The sequence below is a fragment of the Myotis myotis genome, unplaced genomic scaffold (assembly GCF_014108235.1).
Source record: "Myotis myotis isolate mMyoMyo1 unplaced genomic scaffold, mMyoMyo1.p scaffold_m19_p_2, whole genome shotgun sequence".
NCBI classification, from domain to species: domain Eukaryota; kingdom Metazoa; phylum Chordata; class Mammalia; order Chiroptera; family Vespertilionidae; genus Myotis; species Myotis myotis.
In genome coordinates, this window is record NW_023416324.1 from 31,817,643 (window position 1) to 31,833,495 (window position 15,853).

At 40.3% G+C, this 15,853-nt stretch overlaps 1 protein-coding gene across 2 annotated transcripts in view; it reads left to right on the plus strand.

Moving 5' to 3' along the window:
- The window catches only part of LOC118676431 (putative selection and upkeep of intraepithelial T-cells protein 1 homolog), a 53,710-nt gene that overhangs the window by 32,089 nt on the left and 5,768 nt on the right, over positions 1–15,853 (plus strand). Inside the window, exon 6 of one of the 2 annotated variants that reach the window (XM_036350329.1) lies at positions 9,321–9,425. The exons of the other annotated variant lie outside the window; for it this stretch is intronic. Coding sequence (XP_036206222.1) covers positions 9,321–9,425 — 105 coding nt within the window. The remainder of the gene's footprint in view (positions 1–9,320; positions 9,426–15,853) is intronic. 2 annotated transcript variants of the gene reach the window in all.

Below are 15,853 nucleotides of genomic sequence, written 5' to 3' on the forward strand. Positions count from 1 at the left end.
ACTATTCCAGATATTGACAATACAGTAAGGAGGTGGGAGCCAAAAGTCTTTGCCTTCATAGACCTAATTTTTAGTGTAATGTGAGAAAATTCTTCGTTTTTGAACTTTCTTGTTAGTAATTGCTGATATTTGTTGACTTAACAAACACAGTATTTTTTCTGCCTGACTTGTATATTTTTTTACTTTAAATATATTTTTTTATTTTTCAATTACAGTTGACATGCAATATTATAGTATCTTCACATGTACAATCCAATGATTAGACATTATATAACTCAATAAGTGATCACCATGATAAATCTAGTACCCATCTGACACCATAGTTATTATAGTACTATTGACTATATTTCATATACTGTGCTTTATAGCCCCATAAATATTCTGTAACTACCAATCTGTACTTCTTAATCCCTTCACTATCCTCCAACCCCATTCCCTTCTGGCAGCCATCAAAATTTTCTCTGTATCTATGAGTTTACTTCTGTTCTGCTTGCTTGTTTATTTATTTATTTATTTATTTATTTATTTATTTATTTATTTATTTATTTATTTTAGATCTATTTTGCTTGGTGTAAGAATTGCTACCCCAGCTTTTGTTTGTGTGTTTCCATTTTCATAAAATACCTTTTTCCATCCCTTTACTTTTAGTCTGTGTGTGTCTTTTGTTCTGAAGTGAGTCTCTTGTAGACATCATATGAAAGGGTCTTGTTTTGTTATTCATTCCAGCCTCCATATGTCTTTTGATTGGAGTATTTAATCCATTTGTATTTAAAGTAGCTGTCGATAGATATGTATTTATTGCCACTTTACTATTCATATTTAAAATTTTTTTTCTTCTTCTTAAAGAAGACCCTTTAATGCAGGGGTCCTCAAACTTTATAAACAGGGGGCCAGTTCACTGTCCCTCAGACCATTGGAGGGCTGGACTATAGTTTAAAAAAAACTATGAACAAATTCCTATGCATACTACACATATCTTATTTTGAAGTAAAAAAAAACAAAAAACAAAAAAAAAAAAACGGTAACAAATACAATATTTGTATTTGCATGTGGCCCACGGGCCATAGTTTGAGGACGCCTGCTAATGTTTCTAGTAATACTGGTTTGATGGTGATGAACTGCTTTAGCTTTTTCTTATCTGGAAAGCTCTTTATCTGTCCTTACAGTCTTAATGATAGTTTTTCTGGATAGAGTAATCTTGGTTGTAGAATGTTGCTTTTCATCGCTTTGAATATATATTTTTTTCTTTATTGATTAAGGTATTACAAATGTGTCCTTTTTCCCCTTGTCCCCCCATTCCCCCAGTCCTGCCCTCATCCTCACCCCCTGTTGTCGGTGTCCATCGCTTATGCTTATATGCATGCATACAAGTCCTTTGGTTGATCTCTCCCCCTTACCCCCATCCTCCTTTACCTTCCCTCTGAAGTTTAAGCATCTGATTGATGCTTCTCTGTCTCTAGATCTGTTTTTGTTCATTGGTTTATGTTGTTCATTATAATCCATAAATGAGTGAAATCATATGATATTTATCTTATTCTAACTGACTTATTTCACTTAGCATAATGCTCTCCAGCTCCATCCATGCTGTTGCAAATGATAGGAGTTACTTCCTTTTGCAGCAACATAGTATTCCATTGTGTAGATGTGCCAAACTTTTTTAATCCACTCATCTGATGATGGACACTTAAGCTGGTTCTAAATTTAGCTATTGTAAATTGTGCTGCTATGAACATAGGGGTGCATATATCCTTTCTGACTGGTGTTTCTGGTTTCTTGGGATATATTCCTAGAAGTGAGATTACTGTGTCAAATGGAAGTTCCATTTTTAGTTTTTTGAGGAAACTCCGTACTGTTCTCCACAGTGGCTGCACCAGCCTGCATTCCCACCAGCAGCGCATGAGGGTTCCTTTTTCTCCGCATCCTTGCCAGCATTTGTCATTTGTTGATTGGTTGATGATATCCATTCTGACAGGTGTGAGATGGTACCTCATTATTGTTTCGATTTGCCTCTCTTGGATGATTAGTGATTTTGAGCATATTTTCATATGCCACTTGGCCCTCCTTATGTCTTCTTTCAAAAAGCATCTATTTAGGTTCATCGCCCATTTTTTGATTGGGTTGTTAATCTTCCTTTTGGTAAGTTGTATGAATTCCCTGTAATTGTTGTAGATTAAACCCTTATCGGAGATGTTATTGGCAAATATGTTCTCCTATGTAGTGGGTTTTCTTGTTGTTTTGTTGATGATTTTTTTTTGCTGTGCAGAAGCTTTTTATTTTGATGTAGTCCCATTTGTTTATTTTCTCTTTAGTTTCCATTGCCCTAGGAGCTGTGTCGGTGAAGATATTGCTTCAGCTTATATCTGAGATTTTGCTGCCTGTGGATTTCTCTAATAGCTTTATGGTTTCCCATCTTACGTTTAAGTCCTTTAACCATTTTGAATTAATTTTTGTGTATGGTGCAAGTTGGTGGTCTAGTTTCAGTTTTTTTGCATGTGTCTGACCAAATTTCCCAGCACCATTTATTGAAGAGAATGTCTTGTGTTCTTGCCTCCTTTGTCAAATATTAATTGAGCATAGTGGTTCGGGCTGATTTCTGGGCTCTCTATTCTATTCCATTGATCTATATGTCTGTTCTTGTGCCAGTACCAGGAAGTTTTGAGAACAGTGGCTTTGTAATACCTCCTGATATCTGATATTGAGATTCTTCCTACTTTTTTCTTTCTCAGGATTGCTGCACCTGTTCGTTTTTTTGTGTTTGTTTGTGTGTGTGTGTGTGTGTGTGTGTGTGTGTGTGTTGTGTGTGTGTGTGTGTGTGTGTGTGTTTATTCCCGATGAATTTTAGAGAGTTCTCTCTAGATCTGTGAAATATGTTGTTGGTATTTTAATGGGGAGTGCACTGAATCTATAGATTGCTTTGGCTAGTATGGACATTTTAATGATGTTTATTCTGCAAATCCATGGACACGATATGTTCTTCCATATGTTTATGTCTTCCTCTAGCTCTTTTTTCAACATCCTGTAGTTTTCTGAGTAGAGTTCTTTTACTCCTTAGTTAAGTTTATTACTAGGTATCTTAATTTTTTTGTACAATGGTAAGTGGGATTGTTTTTTAATCTCTCTTTCTGTAAGTTCACTATTGGTGTATAAAAATGCCATAGATTTATTGGCATTAATTTTGTACCCTGATACATTGTGAAATTCATTTATTAAGTCTAATAATTTTTTGATGGAGTCTTTAGGGTTTTCTATGTATAGTATCAAGTCATCTGCAAATAAAGACAATTTTACTTTTTCTTTTCCAATTTGGTTGCCTTTTATTTCTTCTTCTTGTCTGATCACTTTGGCTAGCACTTCCAGTACTATGTTGAACAGGAGTGGTGAAAGCAGGCATCCCTGTCTTGTTCCTGTTCTTAAGGTAAATGGTTTTAGTTTTTGCCCATTGAGTATGCTGTTGAGTGTTTGTCATATAAAGCTTTGATTATGTTGAGGTATGATCCTTCTATTCCCACTTTGCTGAGCATTTTTATCAGAAAAGGGTGTTGGACTTTGTCAAATGCCTTTTCTGCATCAATTGATATGATTATATGATTTTTGTCTTTCACTTTGCTTATGTGATGTATAACATTTATTGATTTGTGGATATTATACCAGCCTTGCATCCCTGGAATAAATCCCACTTGGTCATGGTGCATGATCTTTCTAATGTAATGATGTATCAGGTTTGCTAGAATTTTATTGAGGATTTTAGCATCTATGTTCATCAGGGATATTGGCCTGTAATTCTCTCTCTTTGTGATGTCTTTATCTGGTTTTGGGAGTAGGGTAATGCTAGCTTCATAGAAAGAGCTTGGAAGTGTGCCTTCCTCTTGAATTTTTTGGAATAGTCTGAGAAGGGTTGGTTTTAGTTTTTCTTTGAATGTTCGGTAAAACTCCCCTGTGAAGCCATCTGGTCCAGGGTTTTTGTTTGCTAGATGCATTTTGATTACTGTTTCAATTTCATCAGTAGTTATTGGCCTATACATGCTTTTTGATTCTTCATGATTGAGTTTTGGACGCTTGTATTTTTCTTGGAATGTGTCCATTTCGTTGAGGTTGCCCAGTTTGTTGGAGTAGAGAAAAATCCTTTGTATATCAGTGGGATCAGTTTTTACTTCACCTCTTTCATTCTTTATTTGGGTCCTCTCTCTTTGTTTCTTAGTGAGCCTGGCTACAGGTTCATCAATCTTTTTTATCCTTTCAAAGAACCAGCTCTTGGTTTCATTGATCTTTTGTATTGTTTTTTTGGTCTCTATTTTGTTTATTTCTGCTCTGATCTTTATTATTTCCTTCCTTCTGGATCCTGTGGTCTTTTCTTGTTGCTCACTTTCTAATTCTTTAAGTTGCAAGGTTAGATAGTTTATTACCAGTTTTTCTTGTGTGTTTTTTTTTGTTTGTTTGTTTTTGAGGTAGGACTGTAGAGCTATGAACTTCCCTCTCAGGACTGCTTTCATTGTGTCCCATAGATTTTGGATTGTTGTGTTTTCAATGTCATTTGTTTCCAGGATGCTTTTTATTTCTTCTTTGATCTCTTTGGTAACCGAATCATTGTTTAATAGCATGCCAGTTATCCTCCAAGTGTTTGATATTTTTTTATTGTAGTTGATTTCTAGTTTTATGCCATTGTGATCTGAGAAGATGCTTGATATATTTTTATCCTCTTAAATTTGAAGAAACTTTACCTGTGTCCTAATATGTGGTCTATCTTTGAAAATGTCCCATGTGCACTGGAAAAGAATGTATATTCTGTAGCTTTGGGGTGAAATATTCTGAAGATGTCAATTAAGTCCATCTGATCTAGTGAGTCATTTAGGATTGCTGTTTCTTTACTTATTTTTTGTTTAGAGGATTTATCCAGTGGTGTCAGTGGGGTATTAAAGTCCCCTACTATGACTGTATTGCTATTGATCTCTCCCTTGATATCTTCCAGAAGTTGTTTTATGTATTTTGGTGCTCCTGTATTGGGTGCATATATCTTTACCAGAGTTATATCTTCTTGTTGAATTGCTCCCTTTAGTATTATGTAGTGGCCTTCCTTATCTCATGTTATGGCTTTTACTTTGAGGTCTATTTTGTCAGATATTAGTATCGCAACCCCAGCTTTTTTCTCATTTCAATTTTCCTGAAAAACTTTTTTCTATCCCTTCACCTTCAGTCTGTGTGAATCCTTTGTTTTGAGGGGGTCTCTTGCAGACAACAAATATATGGGTCATGTTTTCTTATCCATTCAGCTACCCTATGTCTTTTGATTGGAGCATTTAATCCATTTACATTTAATGTTATTATTGATAAGTACTTGTTTGTCAGCATTTTTATTCTTAATGTTTGTGTTTCTTCTTGCCTTTCTGTTTCTTCTTTTTACAGAAGTCCCTTTAGCATTTCTTGCATTGCTGTCTTGGTGGTAATAAGCTCTCTTAGCCCTGTTTTGTCTGTAAAGCTCCTGATTCCACCTTCAATTTTGAATGATAGCTTTGCTGGGTATAGTATTCTTGGATTCAGTCTCTTGCTTTGCATGACTTTGTATATGTCATTCCATTCCCTTCTGGCCTGGTGTGTTTCTGTTGATGAATCAGTTGATATTCTAATAGGAGATCCCTTGTAGGTAACTTTCTGTCTCTCTCTGGCAGCCTTTAAGATTCTTACTTTGTCATTGGTGTTTGCCAATTTAATTATGATGTGTCTTGGTTTCAGTCTTTTAGGGTTCATCTTGTTTGGGACTCTGTGTGCTTCTTGGACTTCTGTAGTTTTTTCTTGCCAATATCAAGGAAGTTTTCTGTCATTATTTCTTTAAGCAGGTTTTCTGTTCCTTGCTTCTTTTCCTCTTCTGGTACCCCTATTATGTGAATGTTGTTTCGTTTTGTGTTGTCCCAAAGCTCCCTTAGGCTCTCCTTTTGCTTTTTAAATTTTCTTTTCAGTTGCTGCTGTGTTTGTGTGTTTTTTCTACCTTGTCTTCTAATTCGCTGATGTGGTCCTCAGCCTCTTCTAGTCTACTGTTTAAGCCTTCCATTGTGTTCTTTATTGCAGCTATGTCATTCTTCATTTCCTCTTGGTTCCTTTTCATGTTGGTGACATTCTCAGTCAGCTCCTTATAATTCTCGTTGAGTTGTGTGTATTTGTCATTGAGTTGTGTGTATTTGTCATCCAGCCATTTGAGCATCCTTATAACCATTAATCTGAATTCTTTCTCTGACATGTTACTAGCCTCCAGTTCATTTAACTCCCTTTCTGGTGATTTGTCTTTTTCTTTCCTTTGGGGATTGCTTTTTTGTCTTCCCATGTTTTGCTGTAACTTTTTAATTGTAGGTCCAATTGCTTTGCTACTCTGGTTCTTTTGGGGATGGTGCTACTAGTGTGATTTCTAAGGGCACCTGGGCTTGGTAATCTAGTGTAGCTCCTTACTTGAGCTATTTGGGTTCTCTTGATGTAGGCCTGAAAGCTGGAAAGGCACTACTGCTGTGTCTAGAAGTCAGCAGCCATGGAGGGGGGTACCCCAATTTTTGCTGTCTTGTGCCCTTGATTGAAAGCGCATGTGCCCAGTGGGGACTCAGAGTGGCACCCAGGAGCCATCTGTTTGGGTGGTGGGGCTCAGAAGGCCGGCACTCTGGAAAGGCGTAACTGTGGTATCCAGAGTTCTGTAGTTGTGAGCAGACTCAGCTTTTGCTGCTGCCTCCATGGTTGGATATGCATGCCCCCAGTGGCGGCTCCCAGGGACACCTGTGGTGCATTTGCCAGCAGGGTGTACTGACGCACTCTGAAGGGCCCTGGCACTGAAGCCATGCGATTGCAGTGTCTGTGGGCAGGTATCCCAGATGAGGGAATTCAGAGTTTCTATAGCCCAGCAGTGTGACCCTGTTTGTATAAGTGTGTGCCCATCGGGGGCTCACAGCGGTGCCCAATGGCTGCCTGTGGAGTGGTGTGCTTGGGAGGCCTACGCGCTGAAAAAGCGTGTGACTGTAGTGTCCAGAGTTCTGCATCTGTGGGGTGGGAAAACTCAGTTTTTGCTGCTGCGCCTGTGGTGGTGGCTCACAGGGGCACCTATGGTGTGTTTGCCAGCATGGCGCACTGAAGCACTCTGATGATCCCTGGCACTGAAACCGTGCAATTGAGGTGTCTGTGGGCAGGTATCCAGGATGAGTGAATTCAGAATTTCAACTGCCAGGTGAGTGCATTCCTGTTTGTCTAAGATCACACCCAGCGGGGGCTCACAGCTGCTCCCAAGAGTGCCCTGTGGGTCGATGGCTCAGGGGGCCTGCTCACTGGAAATGTGCAACTGTGGCAGTGCGTTTGCCAGCGCAGAGCTCTGATGCACTCTGAGGGGCCCTGGTGCTGAAGTTGTGCAGCTGGGGTGTCTGTGGGCAGTTATTCAAGAGGAGGGAATTCAGAATTTCTACTGTGGGGCAGCTCACCCTTGTCTGTACAAAATCACACCCAGCAGGGGCTCACAGTGGCTCCCAAGAGCTGCCTATGGAGTGGTGTGCCCAGGAGGCCTGTGCACAGGAGACACGTGTCTGTGGTATCCAGAGGTCTGTGGCTGGGGAAGGGGGAAGTTGCACTTACTGCTGCAGGAGTGGTGCACCCTTGGAGGTGGAGGTCCTAGGGTCCGTGGGTCTGCAGGTGGGGCAGCAGGATTTTGGCTGGAGTGCCTGCCGGGTCGTGGGCAGTGTCCAAGGCCTGTCTGGGTGGTGGTGCTGATGAGTTCCTAGAAGTGGCTGTTCTCCCCTTCAAGATGGTGTGGGCTCTGTGCCCGAGTCCCACAGTCCGGGGAGTGCCTGCAGTGGTGGTAGTCTCTCTCTGTCCAAAAGGGCTTGGTCTGCCAGTCCCTGCTTCTCCTGCTGGATTTAACTGTCCTTCCCTCACTCACACACACACCACACGCACCCGCACACACTCTCCTTTCATCCCCTCACTCACGCACTTCCTCTCCCTCGTTTCTGTCCTGCCAGCCGCCATCTTTTTTGAGTCTTGCTTTGAATATTTCTTGCCAATCCCTCCTGGCCTGCAAAGTTTCTTTTGAGAAATCATCTGAATGTCTTATGGAAGCTCCCTTGTAGGTAACTTACTACTTTTCTTTTGCTGCTTTTAAGATACTCTCTTTGTCTTTATCCTTTTGCATTTTAATTGAAATGTGTCTTGGTGTGGGCCTCTTTAGGTTCATCTTGTTTGGGATTCTGTACAAAATAGAAACAAAAGCCACATTCCTTTCTGGATTTTCTCTGTTCTAAGTCAAGTATTTATAGTTATTTTTTTTGCAATATATGTCTTAGAATTACTCAACAATCTTGTCATTTTCTTCTAGGAATGTTATGAATCAGCAAATGAAACTTTTCTTTATATAGCTTGATATAGGAAATTATTCTATATAATAAAAGCCAAATATGCTAAGTTTCCGGTCATCCAGTCATCTGTTCAACCAATCAAAGTGTAATATGCTAATGATATGCTAAGGCTGCTCAACCACTCACTATGACATGCACTAATCACCAGTAGGTTAGCTTGCTTCTGGGGTCTGGGCCAATCGGGACTGAGCAAGATGGGCCAGACACATCCTGGAGGCCTCCCACGGTCCCTCCCTGGCTGGCCAACCTCCTGCGTCCCTCCCTGGCCCCAATTGTGCACTGGTGGGGTTCTTCAGCCTGGCCTGTTCCTTCTCACAACCCGGGACCCCTCAGGGTATGTCAGAGAGCCAGTTTTGGCCCGATCCTACAGGCCAGGCCAAAGGACCCCACTGGTGCACAAATTCATGCACTGGACCTCTAGTAGTTTAATAAGAGGTGTTTTCCAGCCTTGAAATGATATTTCTCACATTTCAGTAAGCTCCCTTGAAAATAATATTGAAGTAAAGATTGTCTGAATAGCAGGGATGCTGTGGAGAAGAGCCTTGCATTATAACTTAAGGCCTTTACATTTATAAAATTCTTGGCTTCCAGGACACTTTTGTTTCCTGAACTAACACAGTTTCCCAACACTAGTATTTTGTTGGTCCCATAAACTTTAGGCCCTTAAGTATTTACAGATTATAGTGACCAGGGCCCTACTCTTTCTAGATCTTATTTCCAGTCTGATTACATGCTGCACAAAATGGGGAGAAGTAAGAAGAGGTCATTCTTCCTAACCCTGCTCTGTCCCTAGCCTAAATGCCTGAGCTCTGACAGAGGTTGAATAACTCTAAGTAGACATAGCATTGAGACCTTTAAAAATTTTTCCTGCATCCAGGGATACATTGTTGTTATTCCACTGTATCCCTAAATTCCTCCTTCTTAATACTCTCTTTGACTCTTTTTCAGATATACAAAAAAACTGGCACATTTTTTTTAAAATTGTGTTTGAGTGTTTACCATTCCTGATGCATGCTAGCATCTTTCCTGTCTACTGGCATCTGCGGGATAAAGGTAAGTGAAACTAGAAAAGTGAGATTTTTTTAGGTCATCTCTTCTTTGGCTGGTACCCTCTTTACTAGGAGGTATTTTCATAAAGCTGAGTGACCTTTAAAGCAACAGCAGGAAGAGGAGTCTGAGTTCAGGTGACATCTAAGTCTTCAGATTCTGTTCCCTGAACTGTTAGAGGCCCAGAGTTTTAGACTGTACTGATGGTGTATGTCTGCCACTACTCATGGTGATAGTTGCTTGTGCACCAAGGGAAAAGATACATTCCTTCAGATCTTATGGACATTTCATTCAAAATTATGAAGTCCAGACACTCATTTACAAAACACAATTGCTGATGTCACCTATAGGTTGGCTTTAAACCCATGATTCAAAACATTTTTGAGTTATGGATCTTTGAAAAATTAATGAAAAAAATCTAAATTCATAATTTTACTTATTTTATTTCCTATTGTCTCAAAACTATTGAAAGCTATCATTTTGCCTATATACTTAGATGCTATTTAGAACTGTAATTATAGTATATCATGTACCTTATTATGATAGTATCTGAGAATTCGCAATATCTTTCATTCACTTGCAGTTGCTAGGAATTATTTACATAAGACAATGACAAGGTAAACAAAAGGATCACTTTATTATTTGGGAGGGATTTTTCAGATCTATTACTGAACTGGCGCCAAACAAAGCCCATTACATATATTTGCATCTCCAGTTACAAACCCAACCCTCAAATCTTAACAAACAAATGAGCCAAGAAGACAACCCAATCAGAGTTAACTAGAAAGTAGCAATATGTAAGAATGTATAAGGTGGCATTCTTTTTCCAACAGTATGGGGAAATCTTTTTTCTTTATTGTTTTATTGCTTAAAGTATTACAAAGAGTATTACATATGTCTCCTTTTTTTCCCCCTCCCTTGACAATCCCCTGGCCTCCCCTACCCCCCAGTGTCTTATGTCCATTGGTTATGCTTATATGCATGCATATAAGTCCTTCAGTTGATCTTTTACCCCCCTCCCTCCTGTCCCCAACCCTCCCCGGCCTTCCCGCTGCAGTTTGACAATCTGTTTGAGGCAGCTCTGCCTCTGTATCTATTATTGTTCAAAAGTTTATAATGGTCTCTATTATCCATGAATGAGTGAGGTCATGTGGTATTTTTCCTTCATTGACTGGCTTATTTCACTTAGCATAATGATCTCCAGTTCCATCCATGCCGTTGCAAATGGTAAGAGGTCTTTTTTTTTTTTTTTTTTTTTTTTTTTTTTTACAGCAGCATAGTATTCCATCGTGTAGATGTATCACAGTTTTCTAATCCATTCATCTACTGATGGGCACTTCGGCTGTTTCCAGATCTTAGCTATGGTGAATTGTGCTTCTATGAACATATGGGTGCATATATCCTTTCTGATTGGTGTTTCTGGTATCTTGGGATAAATTCCTAGAAGTGGGATCACAGGGTCAAATGGGAGTTCCAATTTTAGTTTTTTGAGGAAACTCCATACTGTCTTCCATAGTGGCTGCACCAGTCTGCATTCCCACCAGCACTGCACGAGTGTTTCTTTTTCTCCACATCCTCTCTAGCACTTGTCGTTTGTTGATTTGTTGATGATAGCCAGCCTGACAGGTGTGAGATGGTACCTCATTGTTGTTTTGATTTGCCTCTCTCGGATGATTAGTGACTTTGTGCATGTTTTCATATGTCTCTTGGCTTTTTGAATGTCCTCTTTTGAAAGCTGTTTATTTAGATCCTTTGCCCATTTTTTGATTGGATTGTTTATCTTCCTTTTGTTGACTTGTATGAGTTCCCTATAAATTTTAGAGATGAGGCCCTTATCAGAAATGACATTGGCAAATATGTTTTCCCCTGCAGTGGGCTTTCTTGTTGTTTTGTTGATGGTTTCTTTTGCTGTGCAGAAGCTTTTTATTTTGATGTAGTCCCATTTGTTCATTTTCTCCTTAGTTTCAAGTGCCCTAGGAGCTGTATCAGTGAAGAAATTGCTTCGGCATATGTCTGAGATTTTGCTGCCTTTGGATTCTTCTAGAATTTTTATGGTTTCCCGTCATACATTTAAGTCCTTTATCCATTTTGAGTTTATTTTTGTGTATGGTGTAAGTTGGTGGTCTAGTTTCATTTTCTTACATGTATCTGTCCAATTTTCCCAACACCATTTATTGAAGAAGCTATCTTGGCTCCATTGTATGTTCTTGCCTCCTTTGTCAAATATTAATTGAGCATATTGGTTCGGGCCGATTTCTGGGCTCTCTATTCTATTCCATTGATCTATATGTCTGTTCTTGTGCCAGTACCAGGCAGTTTTGAGAACAGTGGCTTTGTAATACAGCTTGATATCTGGTATTGAGATCCCACCTACTTTTTTCTTTTTCAGGATCGTTGCAGCTATTCGGGGTCTTTTTTAATTCCAGATGAATTTTTGGGGCGTACGTTCTAGATCTGTGAAGTATGCCGTTGGTATTTTAATGGGAAGTGCGTTGAATTTATAGATTGCTTTGGGTAGTATGGACATTTTAATGATGTTGATTCTACCAATCCATGAACACGGTATGTTCTTCCATCTGTTTATGTCTTCCTCTATCTCTTTTTCCAACGTCCTGTAGTTTTCTGAGTAGAGGTCTTTTACCTCTTTAGTTAAGTTTATTCCTAGGTAGCTTAATTTTTTTTGATGCGATGGTAAATGGGATTGTTAGTATGGGGAAATCTGACTACCATAAACAACTCTCTGATAACAGTATATGTGCTGCAACATCTATCATCTATCTATCTATCTATCTATCTATCTATCTATCTATCTATCTATCTATCTATCTATGTATCTATCTATCACCTATTAAAAATCTATATTTATCTACCAACCATTATTTGGAATATTTAACAAATAATATTCTCAACCTGAAAATCTCTATTTACCTTTAAAGATACAGATTTCATGCCATCACTTCTGAGAAGCTACATTCTGCTTCCATTTATTTCAACATCCTTCCATAAATAATATAAGTTGGATTGTTTTGTCTTCCAACAAGTCTATTCTCTCAAAGACTGTGAACTCCAAAGGGCATTTGATGACTCCATAGGTCACAGAGCTTCATGACCTCTTTCCAAATGAAACAATCCATGTGTGCTGAGCAAGTGAGAGAAGAGAGAACTGCATGTGCACAGTTGCTGTGTGCTTTACATACACTGACTATTCAGCCTTCACAAAATGTGAAGTACATAGTAGTCCCATTTTACAGATGAAGAAATTACATCTTGTGCTTTACCCAAAACACAGAATTCTCCGATTTTTATTTGTTTTCAAAAATTTGATTTTTTAAAAATAGTTTTTTTGTTGATTTGAGGGAGGAAGGGAGAGGGAGAGAGAAGAGGAGACATCAATGATGCCAGAGAATCGTTGATCTCTGCTCATGACCGGGAGTCAAACTGTGACCTCCTGATTCATGGGTGGATGCTCAGCCACTGAGTCATACTGGCCAGGCCAAAACATTTGATTTTTTAATTGTAATGATTAAACTGATGAAGTAAAATTTTATTATTGTAAATGTCAATTATAAATAAAGAGTATTGACATTAAAACTGATTTATTTTTAGCATTATAAACAATTTCTTCAAAAATATTTCAAGCAAACCATTTTGTGTGATATGATGTATTTTTAAATAACTTTCTTATATATTTATCACCCAAATGATGTAACTATGACATTTTATTAGTTTATCATTCTTTGATATGCTGTAGATGTTGGGAGATTTTATTAGAATATCCCAGCTACCTATGTAACAGTGAGAAGTGGAAAGTGGAATGAGATTCATGTATATGTCAAGCTCACTACTAGGGAGATTTGAAACTTTGATGGGGAAAAGGGTAAAAAATTCTTGTAAAATACCACATATGAAGTTGCAATTGAAAGTAACAAATGTGTGATGACACATTTCCTTCCCTGTTCCTTCAGAGTAGCAATACAAAGAGCAAAAGTTATGCTATATAGATATCACCTCCAAGGGAATGTATTTTATGACACTGTTTTTAGAGAACAAAGGGAGATGGTAAAATGTTGCATAACTGAATTGAAGGTCAAAATCTTAAAGCACTCTGTTGATATAATACAGCAAGGTGTGAAGAAAAAAAAGACAAAGAAAAACTGTTTGGTTAGCAAACATTGTAATCCAGATTTCTATTCCTTAGTGAAAAAAATACCCTTGTAAAATATTAAGATCAGGATATAATCAAGCTAAATCATCACCTTCTCACAGTTGCTTTTGTGTAATTGCTAATCTCTAGAATGTAGAATATTCTGGGATTGTTACATTGGTATATGTGCAAAGTTTATTTTTATGAAACAGAAATACTCAAATCAGTTCACAAGATACATGCACAATAAATAATATTTAGAGTAAGAAAAAAAGTACCTGGAACACCTTATTAATATTTAACTCCATGGAGTTATAAACTATGGTTATTGGAAATTTTAATTCTATGTTATTTAAGCCTCATACAAGATTATTATAATTACTAGTGTCCCGTTGCATGAAATTCATGCATGGGGGTGGGAGGAGTTCCTCAACCCAGCCTGCACCCTCTCCAATATCAGACCCTTCAGAGGATGTCTGACTGCCAGCACTTGGACATCCCTCTCACAATCCGGGACCACTGGCTGCTAACTGCTCCCCTGCTGGCCTGATCACCCCCAAGGCTTTTATTAGTATAGAGATGACCCTTCACAGAAAATTTCACTAACCCTGCTTTACAATAAGGGCTTGATGATTGAATCATTGGGTCCAGACACCAAGATTTCCTTTCTTTGAATAGTGGAGGAAATAATTATCTTGTCTAAGTTGCCCTGAACATCAAATGAGATAATGACTTAGAAAAGTATAAAAGCACCATATAAAGACAACTGTCTTTTTCATGTACTGAAAAGACAATAAAGTGGTAAAATGAAAAACGGTATTTTTATTCTCCCCTTTCCTTCCTTTACAGCCTTTGTCTAAACTTTGAAATTTATAAACATTTCACTCCTATTTTCATTACTTTCAATATTATTTTGTATTAGTTTCAGGTTTTATATTAGTGACAGAATAGTGGTTAGACAATCATATACTTTACAAAGTGTTCCCCGACATTTCCAGTACCCACTTGGCATCCTACCATCATTACAACACTGTTGACTATATTCCCTATTTAAGTGACAATAGGTTTACAAGTTCCTTCCATCTTTCTTTTGTGTTGCCTGCCCTTCCTTTTCTTTCTCACGTCTTCACTCATTTTCTTTATATAGTATTTCAATTGACCCTCAAAGCTCAGTGAAGGCACTGGGACACGCTTAATCCATTTTACAGATCAGGAAACTGAGTCCAATTCCAGTTGGCTATGGAACTGGACTCAGCGTGCAGGGAGCCCTCACAACTGCGCTCTCCACCCTTCCTAAGGGACAGCCATGGAGCAAATAGAATAAACCTCCCCATGAGGCTTCCAGCCTCGTTCTCAAGCACCTCTTCATCGTGGATGCTCCACATTCTTTCCTCTACCCCGCTCCCTCCCCGCCCGCCCGCATTCTTTACTGCCCTCCCTTCTGGGGAGCAGGTGGTAGGCTTCCCACTCACCATGCAGGCACATGCCACAGTGGGGCATGGCGGGACCTGGGGGCGGGGCGGGCATGGGCTTGCTTTGGGGCCAAGGCTGGAGCAGGAGTGGCGGTCTCTCAAGTGGCCAGGCCCAGTTAGCACCGGCAGATTCACGGAACTGCCACAGTGGGGTAACCAGCAGTGTGGCACCCCTGCAGTGAGGTGGCACTGCCCCTCAACCCCTGCCTCGGGTTGCAGGTCTGCGCCACTCCACCTGGGCGTCCTTCCATGCAGACAGTCATAGCCTCTTGTTTCCCGCATCGTGGGGCCACTGCAGAACCTCGCTTTCCTCCCGCGAGGCAGATCCCCGCCCCCCGGACCCCTGCTCCGGCCGAGCCCCCTCCAGTGCACCCCGCCTTGGCGCCGCTCTGTGCCCCTTGGGCTGCCCACCTCCTGGCCAGCTGCTGGGAGCCGCCCCTCAGGCAGGGGCCTGTCTGTGCACCTGCGGAACCCCTGGCTGCGGGGCTCCGGCCAGCCCCAGCCGCTTCGCTGCGGAAGCTTCCTTTTCCTTCAGGCGCTCTCCTCAGACCCCCGGGAGCTTGGCTCCTGTGGCCCTGCCCCTCCGTGGTTCCCGGCAGCCTCCGCTCCACTCGGCTCTCCTGGGCTGCCCACCTGTCAGAATGCTGCCCGGGCGCCCTGCAGTGGGCAGCAGGGTCCTGGGGCAGGGGGTAGGGGAGTGGGGAGCAGCTCCAGTAAAGTAGTAAACCCCAGGTCTGCATTGGGATTTGGCTGTGGGCCACGGGGGGAGTCTGCCTGGACGGGTCGAAATGGCGCTTAGACCTGGAGTGCCGTCCCTG